The 16,577-nt window shown below is 45.0% G+C and overlaps 1 protein-coding gene across 2 annotated transcripts in view; it reads right to left on the bottom strand.

Annotated features, from left to right (window-relative positions):
- Positions 1-464: 464 nt before the first annotated feature.
- PSTPIP2 (proline-serine-threonine phosphatase interacting protein 2) overlaps positions 465-16,577 on the bottom strand; it is a 53,621-nt gene continuing 37,508 nt past the window's right edge. The window contains exons 5-15 of one of the 2 annotated variants that reach the window (XM_073343451.1): positions 14,603-14,709; positions 13,023-13,085; positions 12,308-12,406; positions 11,527-11,572; positions 10,421-10,500; positions 7,734-7,832; positions 7,199-7,295; positions 6,719-6,803; positions 5,994-6,028; positions 5,288-5,345; positions 465-4,708 (exon numbers count right to left, since the gene is read on the bottom strand). In XM_073343451.1, coding sequence (XP_073199552.1) covers positions 5,296-5,345; positions 5,994-6,028; positions 6,719-6,803; positions 7,199-7,295; positions 7,734-7,832; positions 10,421-10,500; positions 11,527-11,572; positions 12,308-12,406; positions 13,023-13,085; positions 14,603-14,709 — 761 coding nt within the window. In that variant the 3' untranslated portion in view covers positions 465-4,708; positions 5,288-5,295. The remainder of the gene's footprint in view (positions 4,709-5,287; positions 5,346-5,993; positions 6,029-6,718; positions 6,804-7,198; positions 7,296-7,733; positions 7,833-10,420; positions 10,501-11,526; positions 11,573-12,307; positions 12,407-13,022; positions 13,086-14,602; positions 14,710-16,577) is intronic. The other variant, XM_073343452.1, reaches the window with a different exon arrangement.

The following is a 16,577-nucleotide window of genomic DNA, read 5'->3' on the forward strand; positions in this document are numbered from 1 at the left end:
TAAGGTCCCACAAGGACTCCTCATTGTTTTTTCTGGTGATGTATCACTTGTAACTCTGCAGCTACAGGGATGGGGGGGTGTTGGTTGATGGAGTTCTGCGGCTCCAGATTGAAAGCTCCCTTGTACCACTTGCTTGTGAAGTTTCACTTTAGCTCAGTTGTGCTAAACTCTTAATAAATTCAGGTATATTCCAAATTTACCTCAACTCTTACATACTATTGCTCTAATCACAAAAATAAAAAGCTTTTACAATAGCCACTGACCACACTTGTCATTTTTATCATTAACATTTTACAGTTTGAAACAATCTGCCTTTTCAAATTCCTTTAGAAACTGAAAATGTCAGGCTAGAAATGAAAGTATTTCCACACGCCTACCACCATCCTAATTCACGTCCTGAAAAACAACTCAATATTGCGTTGCTTGTGGTTTCAAACCTTCCTCTTTTATCTAGGGAGTACTGACCTATTGATTTTGAAGTGCTTTTAGACACTCTCTAGGACACAACTCGGAGAAGAACCTTGATTTTTGGTGGCAGCTTGCTTTCTTTCTCTTTAAGAGTGGCTCAGCAGAATACTCGTACTTTTTGCTTTCACTTTCAGGACTGGCTTCTTTAAATCAGAGGGCAAATACAGTGAAGCAATCCACATTTCAAATGTTCATGGCATTGCCCTGTGATTAACTACACTCTGAACTAAAAAGATCCTTTCGAAAAGCACTTATAAATTGGGGTCCTGGTGTATTTATTTCAGTCAACTAAATAAGGAAGTAATCGCAGTCCCTACTCTCAGGACTGAGATAGGATCGTCACTCTTGGACAACTGATATGGGGCTGCATTTTAACCCCTCCATTTTTCAAGTGAGGCATGTGGGGTTAGCTGCATGACTTCCATTACAATTATTGCGAGTCATGTGCCTAAACCACAGTGCACCACTTTGAAAGTTGTTGAGTAGCAGTTTTTGTAGGCAAGAAACAAAATAAGACCATCTACTGCCCTGAGTCAGCCTGGAAATCCCAACAGAGAAAAGGAGCTTCTTGTCCAATATGCTCATGAGTACTAGTTCTTATACTATGGTCCTGACCTTACTATACTGCCATCCCAGTAATCTCTAATGAAAGGCCCTAGCTGTAGATCTGGGGTCAATTCTCTTTCTACAGCTCTCAGATGGAAGTAACATTTGGTCACTACTCAAAAAGGCTCTGTACCAATGCTAATTCTCTCACACACTGAGGCTGTGTGGCCTCGTGGAGAGAATGCAGGACTGGGACTCAGGAGACCTAGATTCCAGTCCTGTCTCTACCACTGACTTGCTTGGTGACAGATCAAGTTGCTATGCCTGTTTCCCCACCTGTCAAATGGGAATAATTATACTGATCTCCTTTCAGAGTAACAGCCGTGTTAGTCTGTATTCGCAAAAAGAAAAGGAGTACTTGTGGCACCTTAGAGACTAACCAATTTATTTATCTCCTTTGTTAAGCACTTTGAGAACAAATGATGAAAAAGCACCATATAAGGGCCAGGTGGTATCACCAGGTGGTATCAACTGTTCTGGTGTCCACAAAACAATGAAGTATTTTCTCATCTGCACTTTACCTGTTTGCTTTTTAATGCTCTGTGGTCTGGATTTACAAATGAAATCCAGGCTTGATCAGCTTCTGGCATCTTTTAAATAAGGGGTTCTCATCTTGGGAGTTGCAACTACTAGAACAGGGATAGGGACTGTCACAAACAAGTGTTGGGATCACAGGGATCACAATCACCCCATCTTTCCCATGTTTCTAAATGGGTTGGGATTTCAGCTAGATGGGAAGGGGGCCTAGGATGGAAAAAAGAGTGAGAACCACTGTTTAAATTCAACGAGTGTTACATCAGCATTTTCAACCACATTAAAGTCAGGGCTTCCCTTGCATTTACAGGAACCCGTGGGATCAGTTTCCCACCTCCACTCCCCTCCAAACTGAGGCAAGAGAAAAACAGAGTCTGCCCAATGGGCCATTATATATGGAGATCCAGTCAATGAAGTTCCATACATCCGTAGGTGTCTTGCACTGGAATAGACACAGTATATGTGCTAGAGGCTACACATTCCAGAACGGGAGGAAAAGCACAAGTCCATACCCCAGCAAGCTCAAGCTGAGCATTGAGGTGCATTGGCAGGATGCTGTTGGAGACCCAGGACTGGACTAGCATAGTGGTCCCCAACGCGGTGCCCATGGGAACCAGCCGCCGAAATGCCGCCCAGAAGCGGCAACGCCAAGAAGCGCCGCTGCTTCTCGGTGGCATTTCGGCGGCTGGTCGTCCGGCGCCCGCCACACTCTTCTGGGAACATGAATATGCTATTGCAACAGAAAGGTTGGGGACCACGTTGCGCTGCATTAGCAAGTTTGCATCAAAGGCCCAGCAGAAGCGGAATACAGGCCAGCACTTACATGCTACAAGGACCAGCGTTCAATTAATTCTTCAGATCGAGAGTGTTGGGAAGCATCGACAGAACTCTTTGGGGGGAGAGATTTGAAAGAGTAGTGGGCTGCAGTGTAGGACTGATATCCAAAGGGAGGGCTGGGACTGGCAGAGCAGAGAGAGGTTAGATCAGGGAAAAGGTGCCGTAGCTGAGCTCTAATCTTCAACGCCTCCTGCCTGCACACTGTACTTGTGGCTACAACCAGTCTGTCCAGGCCTTTGGGGGGTGACTTTGCTCCTCCCACATGCACATTGAAGTCTATTTTAGAGCATATATAATTACATGTTCAGTATGCAAGCCACAAATCTAAAATATATATCTATATCTATATTGAGAGAGATTAAAAATAATCTACAATATAAAATTATATTGGGATATTTAAGGGTCTTTTTTTATAAGACAACGTATTCCTCGAATTGTGCATTTCGTACAGGTCATTCAAATGTAGCAGGGAAGAATTCAAATCTCACTTATCACATTGGGGTCTTTCCCACACAAGGGAACAAAGCGACATTCCCTAGGTTTGTACAAATCACGCATAGCTCAGGCACAATTTGATGCAGAATCATCCCTGTTGCTCTAGAGCAAGACATTAAAACCTGTACACCCTCGCACTGAGAGCTACACACAAATGGGCAGACTTCATCAGTGTCTGTGCACCTGACAGGTAACAGCCAATGGAGATGGACATGAAAGCTGGGGAAGTTCTGGTCCGGAAATGAGTTTTGCAGCTCTAGGCTAACAACAGTAACCAAGTTAGTTTGTGCTTTATTAGAAACAAAAGAACCAGACCCCACAACACTATAACAAATGGGAATTCTGCCATTGACTTCAATGGGAGCAGGATTAGACCCCCAAGAAATGGGCGGGGGAGAGGAAGGTTTGCTAAATGGAGACAGGAAAAGCCAATAAGAAAATATTAAGGAGTCCGGTGGCACCTTAAAGACTAACAGATTTATTTATTTGAGCATAAGCTTTCGTGGGTAAAAACCTCACTTCTTCAGATGCATGGGGCGAAAGAAAATATTATTTCTTTTATTTTCAAGCGTATTGGACAGTGGAACGCAAAAGATAGAAGAAGCAGCTGACAACGTCCCTGAATTGTTGCCTCCAATGGCCAAAACCTCACGAGGTTCTGACTCTGGGTCCTGGTCAAAAAATGTACCCAAGAGTCCAGCTGCTCACACAGATTAACCTGATTGGAGTTTGCAGAATCTGTCGAGAGTAGGCTAAGTGGCGGGTAGCTGAACGGTGGCAAGCCCTGCCTTGCGGATGTACCTCTCCGGACAGTCAGCTCATGTCCTCCAGTTATTCAAGAAGAATGGAGGGGTCACCAGCCTGCACCTGCAAGGATGGCTCTGTATTGTACTGCTATGCCACAGCAGAACCAGGGAAGGGAGGGAGGTAACTACTGAAGGGCCATAACTTGTTCACCTTCCTCTCGTCAGAACCCATATTGAAGTCAACGGACCATTCGTGTAATCCATAGAGGCTCCTGAAGCATGCTAGATAGAGACAGGATATGAATCAACTTCTCCCAACATCACTTGCGTAGCCTGGAGCAAATGCACAGTACAGCCATATAAATACCCCTCGAGTTCTAACTCTCAGCATTGCCATGAGTAAGCAGTCTAATGAGCACTCCACAATTAGGGCTAGGCTATGATCTTAATCACCCTGGTGAAAATCCAGCATAACAGACCAAACCCATACTTTGACCTGTGTGCTATGCGCACGCCCCAGCATGCCCAACGCACTGCACATGATTCCCATTGGCAGCACTGCAGTGGCACATGTGAATTCTCAGTCATCATGGTGAGAAGAAATTCCTTTTTTTAAAATCCTTTAGAGTCTTCCACACGGATGTTGAGGTTTGCACATCACAAAGAACTCTCACCAATACCAGAACACAAGTGTCTCTTATTGTTAGGAGAGATTCCATTGGATCAGCGAATATTATTCAAAGATTCAATGTCCTCCTTGAGGACCTTGAAAATAGGACATCAGTCCATGTAGTTTGTCACCATGAAGGAAGAGGGACCTTGTTGGACCTTGTGTGGATCATCAGAACATAGTAAATAATTACCCTAGAGTTTCAAAATATTTTTTAAAAGAAGAAACAGTTCCATGCTGTATCACTGTGCCCGATGCTGGAATTGCAACTGAATACACGGTCTCTGATGGGTGGATCAGACGACTCATTTCTTGCACTCAGTGGCACTACTGGGCAAGCAGCTTTGAGACCCTGGAGAAGAGGATGGAATTATAAGAGTCAATATTTCAGTGAAAGAAACGTAGACAGAATCAAATGTAATGATGGGAGGAAAAGTAGCCAGCTAGATCATCCAGTCCCTCTCCCAACCTATGCAGGACTGTTCCACCACAGCACTGTGCTTTTAAAATATCAAATATGGGACCTCCAATTCTTCCCATGGGAGACTATTCCACAACCTATGCAATCTCACCTTTGGGAAGTTTTCCCAGATTTTCAGCCTATAGTTCTCTTTCCTAACGGTCTCTCCTAAATATATAACTGTTTCTTGCGCTTTCTCTGTGCAGCGTGTCAGTCCGCACTAGTGTGACATGCACTAACTGGGCCGTGTGGACCTTGCTGACACGCTCTAAAAGTTCCCTAGTGAGCACTGACATAATACTGTTTGAAACCAGACTACATTAACACGCACTAGGGACCTCGGAGTGCACACTAGCAGGGTCTCCACAGGGCAGTTAGTGCGCAACATGCCGGTGAGGACTAGACCCTACACCTCACTGGTGTGACTAACGCAGGCCCCAAGTAATTCCTTTTCAGAATGAAAATACTTACGGCTCATGCTAGTGATGTATTAAACTGTAACCATCAATCGTAGCATAATCAGGGTCACCTGTAATATAGAGATCACAATAGTAACACATAGCTGTTACATAGCACTTTTCATCCATAAAGCTCAGAGCACTTTACAAAAGAGGTGGATAACATTATCCCCATTTTTACAGATGGGGAAATAGAAGCAGACAGAGATAAAGTGCTTGATCTAGGTCACCCAATAAGTAAGTGGCAGAGCCAAGAACAGAACCCAGGTCTTCTAAGTCCAAGTCCGCTATCTACTGGGCCACACTGCAAATAATAAAAATCAATGCTTTCCAAGTAGAGAAGACCCCAGGCTGCAGCCTTCAGGTCCAGGTCTTGCCTTTCTCAAAGTTCAGGACTGTCCATAACCAGGACTTTGGTTTGAACCTCTTGCTCGGTGAACTCCTGGCCCCATTGAAATCAGTGACAAAATTCCAATTGACTTCAATGGAGCCATGATGTCACCCTCTATTTCTAACAGAAGCTTACAGGTGCCAAGAACAACATATCAATGGCTAGAATGATCAGGGGAATATGAGAATCAGGCAAGACCACCAATATTTACATGGCAGGGGAATTACAGACAGAACCTGCAACACCTGCAAAATTGAAATACAAAAGAAGATTGCACATAAAAATGCTTAAAAATGTGTGATTTCTAGAATGACTTGGTGTAACTCACCGGGTCCACTTGCAGGGATTGGTAACGGCCCCCTCCTGCACAAAAACAAATAAGACAACACTTGTCTCCTTGTTACTAAATGATCTGATTGTTTCATATTATGAAACAAATGTGCCATCATTTAGGCAGTTCAGTATTCCAACGCAAGCCATCAGGTAGTCATTATTGTGACGGACTCCTACTGCATAGCAGCCATGGACATTAGCCTTCAGTGATGACAAGGGTGCTCTCAAATCCTTCTCTCCCCACAGAAGACCCATCCCGCATCCATAGTCCAACTCCCCTCTTTGGTCAGCAGATTCCCTTGCTCTCCCAGTGCATCTGATTTAGGTTCTCTCCTCTGCCCACGTGGGCATGTGTTCTTAGATGATCCAGCTCTCCGCAGACAAAAATGGGGAGAAGGGAGCCATGCAAGGAATGAAGGAAGGTTTCCAGCAGCAGGGATGGGCTAGGGAGCAAAGGAGGTGGCAAACCAGTGCCCAAGATCTCCGAGGGTTTCCTGGTACAGAGGGGGACTCAATCCAGGCAAAATTCCCAACCTGCCCTGCCTCCCTGCTGACCACATACCCCAACCCCCACCAACTTTTATGGGACCCTGAAACAGCCTAAGAGCCAAACGGTTCCGAAAGACTTAAAGAAGCAACACTCATTTTTAACCTATAGGTTCCCAATAGCCAGGCCATTCCTTTTATTATTTGGTTTGTGTTGGGTTTGTTTATTCTTACCTCCCTATCCCAGGTGCTGGGGCCTGATTTCTTGCTGAAGTTGCATTTCTTTGTGTGCTATAGTAATTTTCATAGACCACAGGAGCTGGGGGCATGGAAATACAAGTCAGCTGTAAAAAATGTTTTTGTGAGTGGTTGGCATGCAATGTACAGCATCACATCTGCACAACAGGAGATCCTATTTCTTCTTCAGCTCCATCCCTTCCACGCTGAAAAAACTGTATTTTTAGAAACCAAAGTCTACAGAAATGAGGTTTGAGTTCTCTTCAGGGTCTGGTGGCAATTGCCTGCTATCCTGGTGCAAGGATGCCACTCTAGAAACAGGCTTCATTTTGAGACGAACACAGAAGCAGAACCATCAAGCATGCTTGCTTTCTGCACCAAGCTTTGTTTAATAAAACCCAGACCCTTGCTAGAGCCGAGAAGCTGTATGGAATGCTGATGGCCACGCTGCTTAGAAAGCATACATCAAGCAGTTACCTGGAGGCACATTTCCTGTTTTACGGAAATTTACAAAAAATTCGATATCCTTCTCGATGCTGCACATTTCTAGACTCCTACGGGTTTCTTCGTACCTCTATAAAAAGAGCAAACAAAAAAAAAGGTGTTTTCTTTTAAAAGCATAAAGTGCAGAAACAAAAATTCATTCGTCTTTCTTGAAGGAGAAAGGATACAATTTGCATCAGCAAAATAAGTGTCAATAGTACAAGAGGCAAGGGGTGAAAGTCTTGGCCGCAATAAAAGCAACGGGAGCTCTTGCCATTGACTTCATTGGAGCCAGGGTTTCAAATCCTGTTCCACACTATTGACGGGGTGTTCGTTATTGCTATCTGCTGGATTACCTATGAGAATATCAAGAAAGCAAAAGCTGCGCGCAGACCACCCTACCCGAGCTAGCTTGAATAGAGCAAGCACAGATAACAATAGCAGTGAAGACAGTGCAATGCGAGTGAGGAAACTTCCCTTCTGCTCGGCAAATAAAAGGGTTGGAGGGCCTTGGTTTTTTCAGGCCTACCTCATCACTCTGGACGCACTCCTGAGAAAGCTGATTAAGGTGCAGCCACAGCGCATTGCGGAAGTAGTTTATCCGTTCAGACTCCTGGGTCTCAAAGAACTGAAGAGATACAGGGAGGCAAGTCAGGGTATGTTAACAGAATAACTAACGGCCACGGTCCCAGCCAGCTGGGATTAATTATGGAAGTTAGAGAAGGAGAAGACATACAACACCTAGGTGACCTCCCTGCCAATACAGGTTTGAGCCATATTGGACCCATGCTAGTGCTTTGCTTGTCCTGTTTTCAGATGTTCTAAGCAATGACCTGACCTTGGGTCTAACTTCACCACTTCTTGGCATTTTGGCCTTAATCTCCCCCTCTCTGGGGGAGTCTTTCCTACCTTCGTATGGGGCTAGACTTGGTCTAATGAGTCTTTTCCATCTCTAACTGCTACCATCCTTTATTCTTTATGAGAAAAATAGATTAACAGCCAGCAACAATGAACTGATGCCTTTTTATTGTGTATTTTACACCACTACATGAGATTATAAACAGAAGCCTGCATCAAGGCAGGAGCCACCAGGTCCAGCTGGTCCCAGCATTCTGCTCCATCAGGGTTTGCACGTTTTCTGAAAGGACCCCTTTCCTTCAAAATGGGTCTTCAACTTTCCCTCCAGCCCCATCTCATCCACACACACCCCACCTTAAGTGAGATCATCCTGCCTGCCACATCACATGGCCAAAACTTAAAAGGGAAGCTCAGTCAGGTTATTGGGTCCTGCTGCACCATGGCGGAAGGACTGACCCCAGAAGCTGACACCTGCGGATGGTGGGGAGGCAAGCCAGCTAGCCAATGCACTGTTTGGTCACCCCTTGATTTAGTGATCCAAGGCCACTCCTCTCATCCCTACACCCAGACCCACACCAACATTTGGATCGTTCCGATAGGATGGAACTGTCTGGATGCTCCTCAGAGCCCAAACCTTCTGAAGTCTGCCCTTCAATATTTATTCATTCCATCAGGAAGAGCCCTTTTCACATTTCCACTGAGAACAAGTAAACTCTCACCTAGAGCACACATTTGATCAGCAGGACCTTTTGTAATGGACCTGCATGAGAACTTCCATATGTGGCAGGCCTAATCAACGCAACCTGACTGATTTGAGGAAGTGAATCTTTGTTTCCCACCCCTCACTACCAGCGGATGGGTTTTCATTACACAGAGCCATTGCAAGGTTTGGATGGGCAAAGCACACACAGGCAGGTCATTTCATTTTAAGAAACCAAAGCAAAATGGAAGAACGAGCAGCAATATTTTCGGAAGGGGCCAGCGCTGGGGCATGGGCTGAGCTGAACTCATGACAGTGCCACCCTTTTGGAGCCCTTTTTAATCCAGAGATGTCAGAGCACTTTACAAAGGGCATGAGTATCATCCCTATTTTACAGATGGGAAACTGAGGCACAGAGCAATGGCATGACTGGCCGAGGTTACCCAGCAGGCCCGTGGCAGAGAAGGGAACAGAACCCAGCTGCTCTGTCTGGAACAGCAGTGTCACCAATAGCAAATGCAAAATACTGATGCTTAAGCAACATGACAGGCTCATAAGTGTGTCGGAAACCTCAAGATTTGCCCAAGATGATGCACGGAGTTCTTGGCTGAATTGGGGGTAGAACTTAGATGTGAGTCTCGGTCTGGTGCCATCCATCTCTTTCTCATCGTAAATGCATGTGGTGCTTTACAGGCAAAGGGCCTGATTCTCCTCTCATTGACACATGTGTTATGCTGGTGTAGGAGCTACTCCTGGTTTTATACCAGTCTAATTGAGAGGAGAAAGAGGCCAAACATCCCTGGCTGAGAGGGTTTGCAGGATAAGGTAAGATATGACCTGACAAGGAGTGCCATCAAGCCTCAGGGAAAGTACAAAGATTACAACAATAATACCATGCAGCTCATTTCTTTGAATAGAATAGGGAAAGAGTTTATGGGCTGCTCCGAGAAATAAAAGTGGCAAAGAGTCCTGTCATGCATCCGATGAAGTGAGCTGTAGCTCACGAAAGCTTATGATCAAATAAATTGGTTAGTCTCTAAGGTGCCCCAAGTCCTCCTTTTCTTTTTAAAGAGTTCTGTGGCGCCTTATAGACTAACAGACGTACTGGAGCATGAGCTTTCGACGCAGTGGGTATTCACCCACAAAAGCTTATGCTCCAATACATCTGTTAGTCTATAAGGTGCCACAGGACTCTTTGCCGCTTTTACAGATCCAGACTAACACGGCTACCTCTCTGAAGCTTGACACCAGAGGAATAAAGTAATAAAGGCAAATCTTAATCTCCCTGAGCCTGTCCATTATTGTATTAAATAATCTAAGATTCCATCCAGTAGATGGCAGCACTTTACACACAAAGACGCCAGCGCACAAAATTGCCACTATTTTGCACGCTGACACTTGAAGGCTTTCCAATATATTTCCCTACTTTTAAATGCCAAATTCCAGGGCTTTGTATCCAGAAACCAAGAGTCAGGGACATGCAAGTTAAATTGGGAAGTGTCTTGAAGTTTAACCACTAAGGAAACAGAAGAGGCCAACTGTGGTCCCTCACTAGCATTGGCAGTGAAGGAAATGAAATCCCAACCTCAAAGACAGAGTGTTGCAGCATTAAAACCCTTCATTATCTCTAGGATGGATGGCAGGCTTTGGTGTGTTACCTCGCAGGCTTTGGTGTGTTCATTCTGCCATTCTTCCCTGATCCTCTCAAGCGTACCAACATTCAGCTGATATAGCCTGTCTGATAGGGAAATCCAACAGCAATTTGGTCACATGTACAACACACAGGTCTGGATGCATGAAAGGCTCAGGTAAACAATTCTAAACACTGTGATCAGAATATTTTGGACTCTGGGTTTAATTTGGGTCTAGAGCACGTGAAATGAGTTTTGAACTCATTTCAAAAGGATCAAATTTTGTAAATTATAACACAGAGACACTTTCACCTAGAAAAGCGAAGCTATTTCAATCAGTTCTAGGTAGCAGCTGCTCTTAATTGTTAAAAGAAAAATAGAATATTTCAATCACATATCATATCATGACATGACAGCAGTTGTAGTGAACACTAAGCACGACTTTCACTGGCGTGTCATGAAATAACGCTATCAAAATATTCAAAACGATATTTTGAAATCCCAAAATGAAATAATGAAATTTCAAAACAAAAAATTCCCAAAACTGAAACTTTTGAGAAATTCCATTTGGTGGGAAATTTCAAAAATATCTGTTTTCATTTTGAATCAGAACAAAAAGAAATTCTGAGGTGTTGAAATGTTTTGCAAACCAGGAATTCCAAGTTGCAGCCAGTTCTAGTCCAGACAATGCCGCACAGACAAGAAACTCTTGACATTTTCCAAGACAAGCATATTCCAAAATGGAAATATTTTTATTTCAAAATATTTTTTCTGCTGAAATATTTGTCTCAGTCGAATACAACTGTTATTCCAAAATTATTCCCAGTATGACAAAAAAGGCATTTTCCATCAAAAAAAGTTTCAACTAAACATTTCCAACCAGCTCTAGCTGGGACATTGTCTCATCACAAGGAGACAATGAGCCATCAAGACATAACATTTGACTCCCTGGGGCAAATTTATCCAGCATATAACTGTGCAACCCACTGTTTTAGGAAAGGGAGGTCTATGCCAGTCACCCCGAATAGAGCACTTGTGTAATGGGTTCCCCTCCATCCCATCCCCTACCTGCCGCTCCCAGCATGTCCCAGCCCCTCCAAATGTAACAGATACTCCACGTTATCAGCACTCACCAGAATCTTCCAGAACTGACTTGCTCTGAGCCAACTTTACAAACAGCTGAAAAACAGAAAGATAAAGGGGTCATTGTGAGACAGCAGCTCAACCTAAAAACACTGCAGAGAAAGTAAGGTTGGACCTCATTTCTATCCTGCAAATCCATCCTTAACCAGAGGGTGAAGTCAAACCACCGACCCAGAATTTTTTCCCCCCAAGCTCTGTGTCAATGATTCCTCACTAGTGGTTGAAGTCTTCCATGCTGGCTGTCAACTGACAGGCCTCCAGCCAGCTACCAAGTAGCCAGAACCACCTCTGAACTCCTGGCGCTTCCACTACCAGAGCCTCCGGGCAGTGAAAGGAGGCTCTCCTGTGTAAATCCAACAGCAGGGTCAGGGTCCCGGTTTGGCAGGTTTCTTAGAAACTGTAGCCACTATCTTTAGTTTTAAAATTACTATAACATGGTTAAAAAAAGAACTAGATAAATTAGTAGAGGATAGGTCCACCAATGGCTATTAGCCAGGATGGGCAGGGATGGTGTACCTAGCCTCTGTTTGCAAGAGCCTGGGAATGAGTGAAGGGATCACTTGATGATTACCTGTGCTGTTCATTCCCTCTGGGGCACCTGGCATTGGCCACTGTCGGAAGACAGGGCACTGAGCTAGATGGACCATTGGTCTGACCTAATATGGCTGTTTTATGTTCTTAATGGTATTTTTTCCTGGAGGTGATTTAGTTGTTGAACAGTACCTAAAGCAGAACAGGAAAACGGTCTTCCTTTCACCCTCCCTGTGTTACCTTTTCTTGTTGCCTTTGTGTTACAAGATTTGCATTGCGGTGCACGGCCTGTTCCGCTTCATCTTTATCCCTGCATCGCTGCTCGTATAGCCTCTTTGCCTAGGAGAGAGGTGGGTATGTAAGCCAGTTGGAAATGCAACACAACACACACACACACTCAACTGTTGGATCAAATCCTGCATGCACGTTAAGGATTCTATAGGATCTGCCACATACATTATTGGAACTTCAGTTCAGTATCCTGCCTCTGGTGGCCACCAACATCTGATGCTTCGGAGGAAGACAAGCCCCTCAAATGAAGGCAGCCAACTGTGCAATGCTGCATATGTAAGGACACCTTTCCTTCCTGGCCCGAGATCAGTTTATGTCCTGAAGCATGAGATTTGATCACCCTCATCACAGCCTGCATAACACAGCTGATCCCACATTCATTTCCTCCCACATTCTTTGCATTTGCTCTGTAGCTCCTGGTCTGGATGACACTCGCCAGGTGCAGAACAAAAATACAGTAAATACAAAGACAATGAAAAGATTTGGTGGCTTAGTCAGCTTCAGTGCTTGGACACAGGGCGTGTGCTCATGCAAATACCATTACCTCTGTTTAACCATGCAAATACAAAACTATTGTAGGTAACATGGACAGTGTTATATTTCTAATGTGACTGCATGTTACAGATCTATGGCCGGTAAGAACCAGATGATAGGGGCCACTTACCTCCACTGTTTTCTTATACTGCAAATTCCTGTTTTTATGAATAGCCTCCATTACAAGCTCTATCTGTGAAGGGAACAACACCTGCATTAGTGCACCATCCACACCAGAAGCGCTGCAAGGACGAAAGCTGCCAAGGAGCTTAGCAACTAAGATGGTCACTTTGATAGGTTCCCAGTTCAAGTCCTGTCTTGTGTGTGTGTGACATCATCTCAGCAATGCAAGACCAGCAAATCTCATAACGATATATTGCATCACATGACCGACACCCTTCATGACTAGGGCCCTACCAAATTCATGGCCAGGAAAAATGTGTCACAGACCATGAAATCTGGTCTCACCCCCGTGAAATCTGGTCTTTTGTGTGCTTTTACCCTATACTATAAGGATTTCACAAGGAGTTGCGGGGGGGGGGGGTCACAAGGTTATTTGAGGGGGGTCACGGTATTGCCACCCTTACTTCTGAGCTGCCTTCAGAGCTGGGCTCTTGGCCAGCAGCCGCCACTCTCCAGCTGCCCAGCTCTGAAGGCCGCACTGCCGCCAGCAGCAGCGGAGAAATAAGGGTAACTGTACTTCAACCCTCTCCCTCCCCCCGCACAACTCCTTTTTGGGTCAGGTTCCCTGCAATTACAGCAGCATGAAATTTCAGATTTAAATAGCTAAAAAAAATCAATAATTTATTATTTTTTTAAATCCTGTGACTATGAAATTGACCAACATGGACTGTGAATTTGGTAGGGCCCTATTCATGAGGTCTGGCAACATCGGTGAGTCCTCTCCTTCCTGTTTGGTATAAACTGTACAACTTTAACTACTGATGGACTATTGTTACCCTTCCTTTTACAGACAGAGGGCAAACTACAGCACAGAGGAGTTAAGTGGCTTGGCCCAAAGTCCAACAGGAAAGAGTCAGGAATAGAACCCAGCTTTCCTGGATCCTGTACATAATACAACGCAGTCAGAGCTTGATTTTCAGATGCAATCCAGCCCACAGTGAGAACAAAGGCAACTACTGGATACTGTGTGTGTCTGAAAACCGGGCCATAGACCACAGCTGCCCCATTAAAAGCAATTGTATGTTGTAAAGATCACTTGTCAAGATGTGAAGTTCAGGGAGCAGAAAGGCCCCGGGCGCAGCTTTCGATGGAAAGAAAATACAAAAATGATCTATTTTTCCGAAAAAGAAGCGTAGGAACCCAAAGGCAAACACAGGCAGCTTGAATGAGGAAGTTGTAAATCACTGCACTGATGCAGTCTGGTGCAGTTACAGCATTTAGGAATGAACTCTGGACTTCCCGGAGCAGCAGGGAGTTCATGGGCGAGGGAAAGGGCGGGACAGAGAAAGAAAACCCTTACCCAGCAGCCGGCATATACACTGAACAGGAAACTTAGCACACTTGCAGACTTCCAGTAAAGCCTGGGCTCTTTCACAGCTCCCAGGCCCAGGCCCAAAGCTAAAGAGCTGGCCATTTGGTGTCCTCACAGATCCCACAGCGCCATTTGCAGAAGTCAAGGTTTTAATCCTGGCATTCTGGCCAGATTCCAGCTCACAGAACCACGTGACGCCTTCCCAAGTTCCCGACCTTTTTCCGATGAAGTTTTTGCTTTTCCCTGAAGTCCTCCATCTTCCTAGCCTCTTCCCGGAGGGTCTGGGCCAGCTGGATGTGACTCTGCCCTACACCATCTACCTCTGCAAGTGAAAAAAAACAAACAAAACCCACATGCTCACAAAGACCGTCTTGACTGGAGTCACTTGTGTTATCTAACTCATAACTGTAGTCAGCATTTCTAAAACACTTTCTCTGAGAGTTTCAACTAGAGCCAGGTGAAGTTCTTCAGGCAATTGGCAATCACCTGGGATGTGGGAGACAGTTTCAAATCCCGCCCTCTGCCTGATGTGGAGAAGAGATTTTAATTTAGCTCTCCCACATTGTAGGCGAGTGCCCCAACTACTGGGTATGGGAGAGCCTAGTGTGGGGCTTTCTCAGTCTCCTCTGTTGAAACTGTAACTGTGTATAAAATACATGAATAGTCACTCAGCCAGAGAAAGAGAGAGAGAGAGAACGTGAGAATAACTCAACAGCTGGTGGTTAGAGCACTTACCTGTGAGACCCAAGTTTGTATCCCTGTTCCAACCTGGCCAACGGGCAAGTTGTTTGGTGAATCTAACCCTTTGTTTCCTGTGCTTTTATGTGGACAGGGTGCCCGGAAATGAACCAGTTCATTCTGGGTTGAACAAAACATTTAGTTCAACCCACAGTGACATTTTTGTGGACTTTTTCGATTTGCTGACTTTTGGGGAGGAAATTTTCAGATTCGATCTGAATTTTTTTTGTTTTTTTGGAACTGCCAACCGACTGAAAAATCAGTTATTTGCCCAGCTCTAGCTCCATCATGCTTCATAGGCATCAAACCCTAAAAACACCCCTGTGAGGTGTTTAAGCCTGACCTTAAAAACTTCTAAGGAAGGAGATTCTACCACCTCCCTAGGTAACGCATTCCAGTGTTTCACCACCCTCTTAGTGAAAAAGTTTTTCCTAATATCCAATCTAAACCTCCCCCACTGCAACTTGAGACCATTACTCCTTGTTCTGTCATCTGCTACCATTGAGAACAGTCTAGAGCCATCCTCTTTGGAACCCCCTTTCAGGTAGTTGAAAGCAGCTATCAAATCCCCCCTCATTCTTCTCTTCTGCAGACTAAACAATCCCAGCTCCCTCAGCCTCTCCTCATAACTCATGTGTTCCAGTCCCCTAATCATTTTTGTTGCCCTTCGCTGGACTCTCTCCAATTTATCCACATCCTTCTTGAAGTGTGGGGCCCAAAACTGGACACAGTACTCCAGATGAGGCCTCACCAATGTCGAATAGAGAGGAACGATCACGTCCCTCGATCTGCTCGCTATGCCCCTACTTATACATCCCAAAATGCCATTGGCCTTCTTGGCAACAAGGGCACACTGCTGACTCATATCCAGCTTCTCGTCCACTGTCACCCCTAGGTCCTTTTCCGCAGAACTGCTGCCTAGCCATTCGGTCCCTAGTCTGTAGCTGTGCATTGGGTTCTTCCGTCCTAAGTGCAGGACCCTGCACTTATCCTTATTGAACCTCATCAGATTCCTTTTGGCCCAATCTTCCAATTGGTCTAGGTCCTTCTGTATCCTATCCCTCCCCTCCAGCATATCTACCACTCCTCCCAGTTTAGTATCATCCGCAAATTTGCTGAGAGTGCAATCCACACCATCCTCCAGATCATTTATGAAGATATTGAATAAAACCGGCCCCAGGACCGACCCTTGGGGCACTCCACTTGATACCGGCTGCCAACTAGACATGGAGCCATTGATCACTACCCATTGAGCCCGACAATCTAGCCAGCTTTCTACCCACCTTATATGTCCCCACTACATTACTCAAGCTTCACCCCACGCCCTCTCACAGGCCAGCTAAATGGCACCACCTAACTCAGCTAGAGATTTCTGTATATGAACAGGAGTCCAGTTAGGGGCAACACTTGAGTTATACCTCAAGGTGCAGTGAACACAAGCCCTTTAGTGCT

This window comes from Lepidochelys kempii, chromosome 5 (genome assembly GCF_965140285.1).
Source record: "Lepidochelys kempii isolate rLepKem1 chromosome 5, rLepKem1.hap1, whole genome shotgun sequence".
Taxonomy (NCBI): domain Eukaryota; kingdom Metazoa; phylum Chordata; order Testudines; family Cheloniidae; genus Lepidochelys; species Lepidochelys kempii.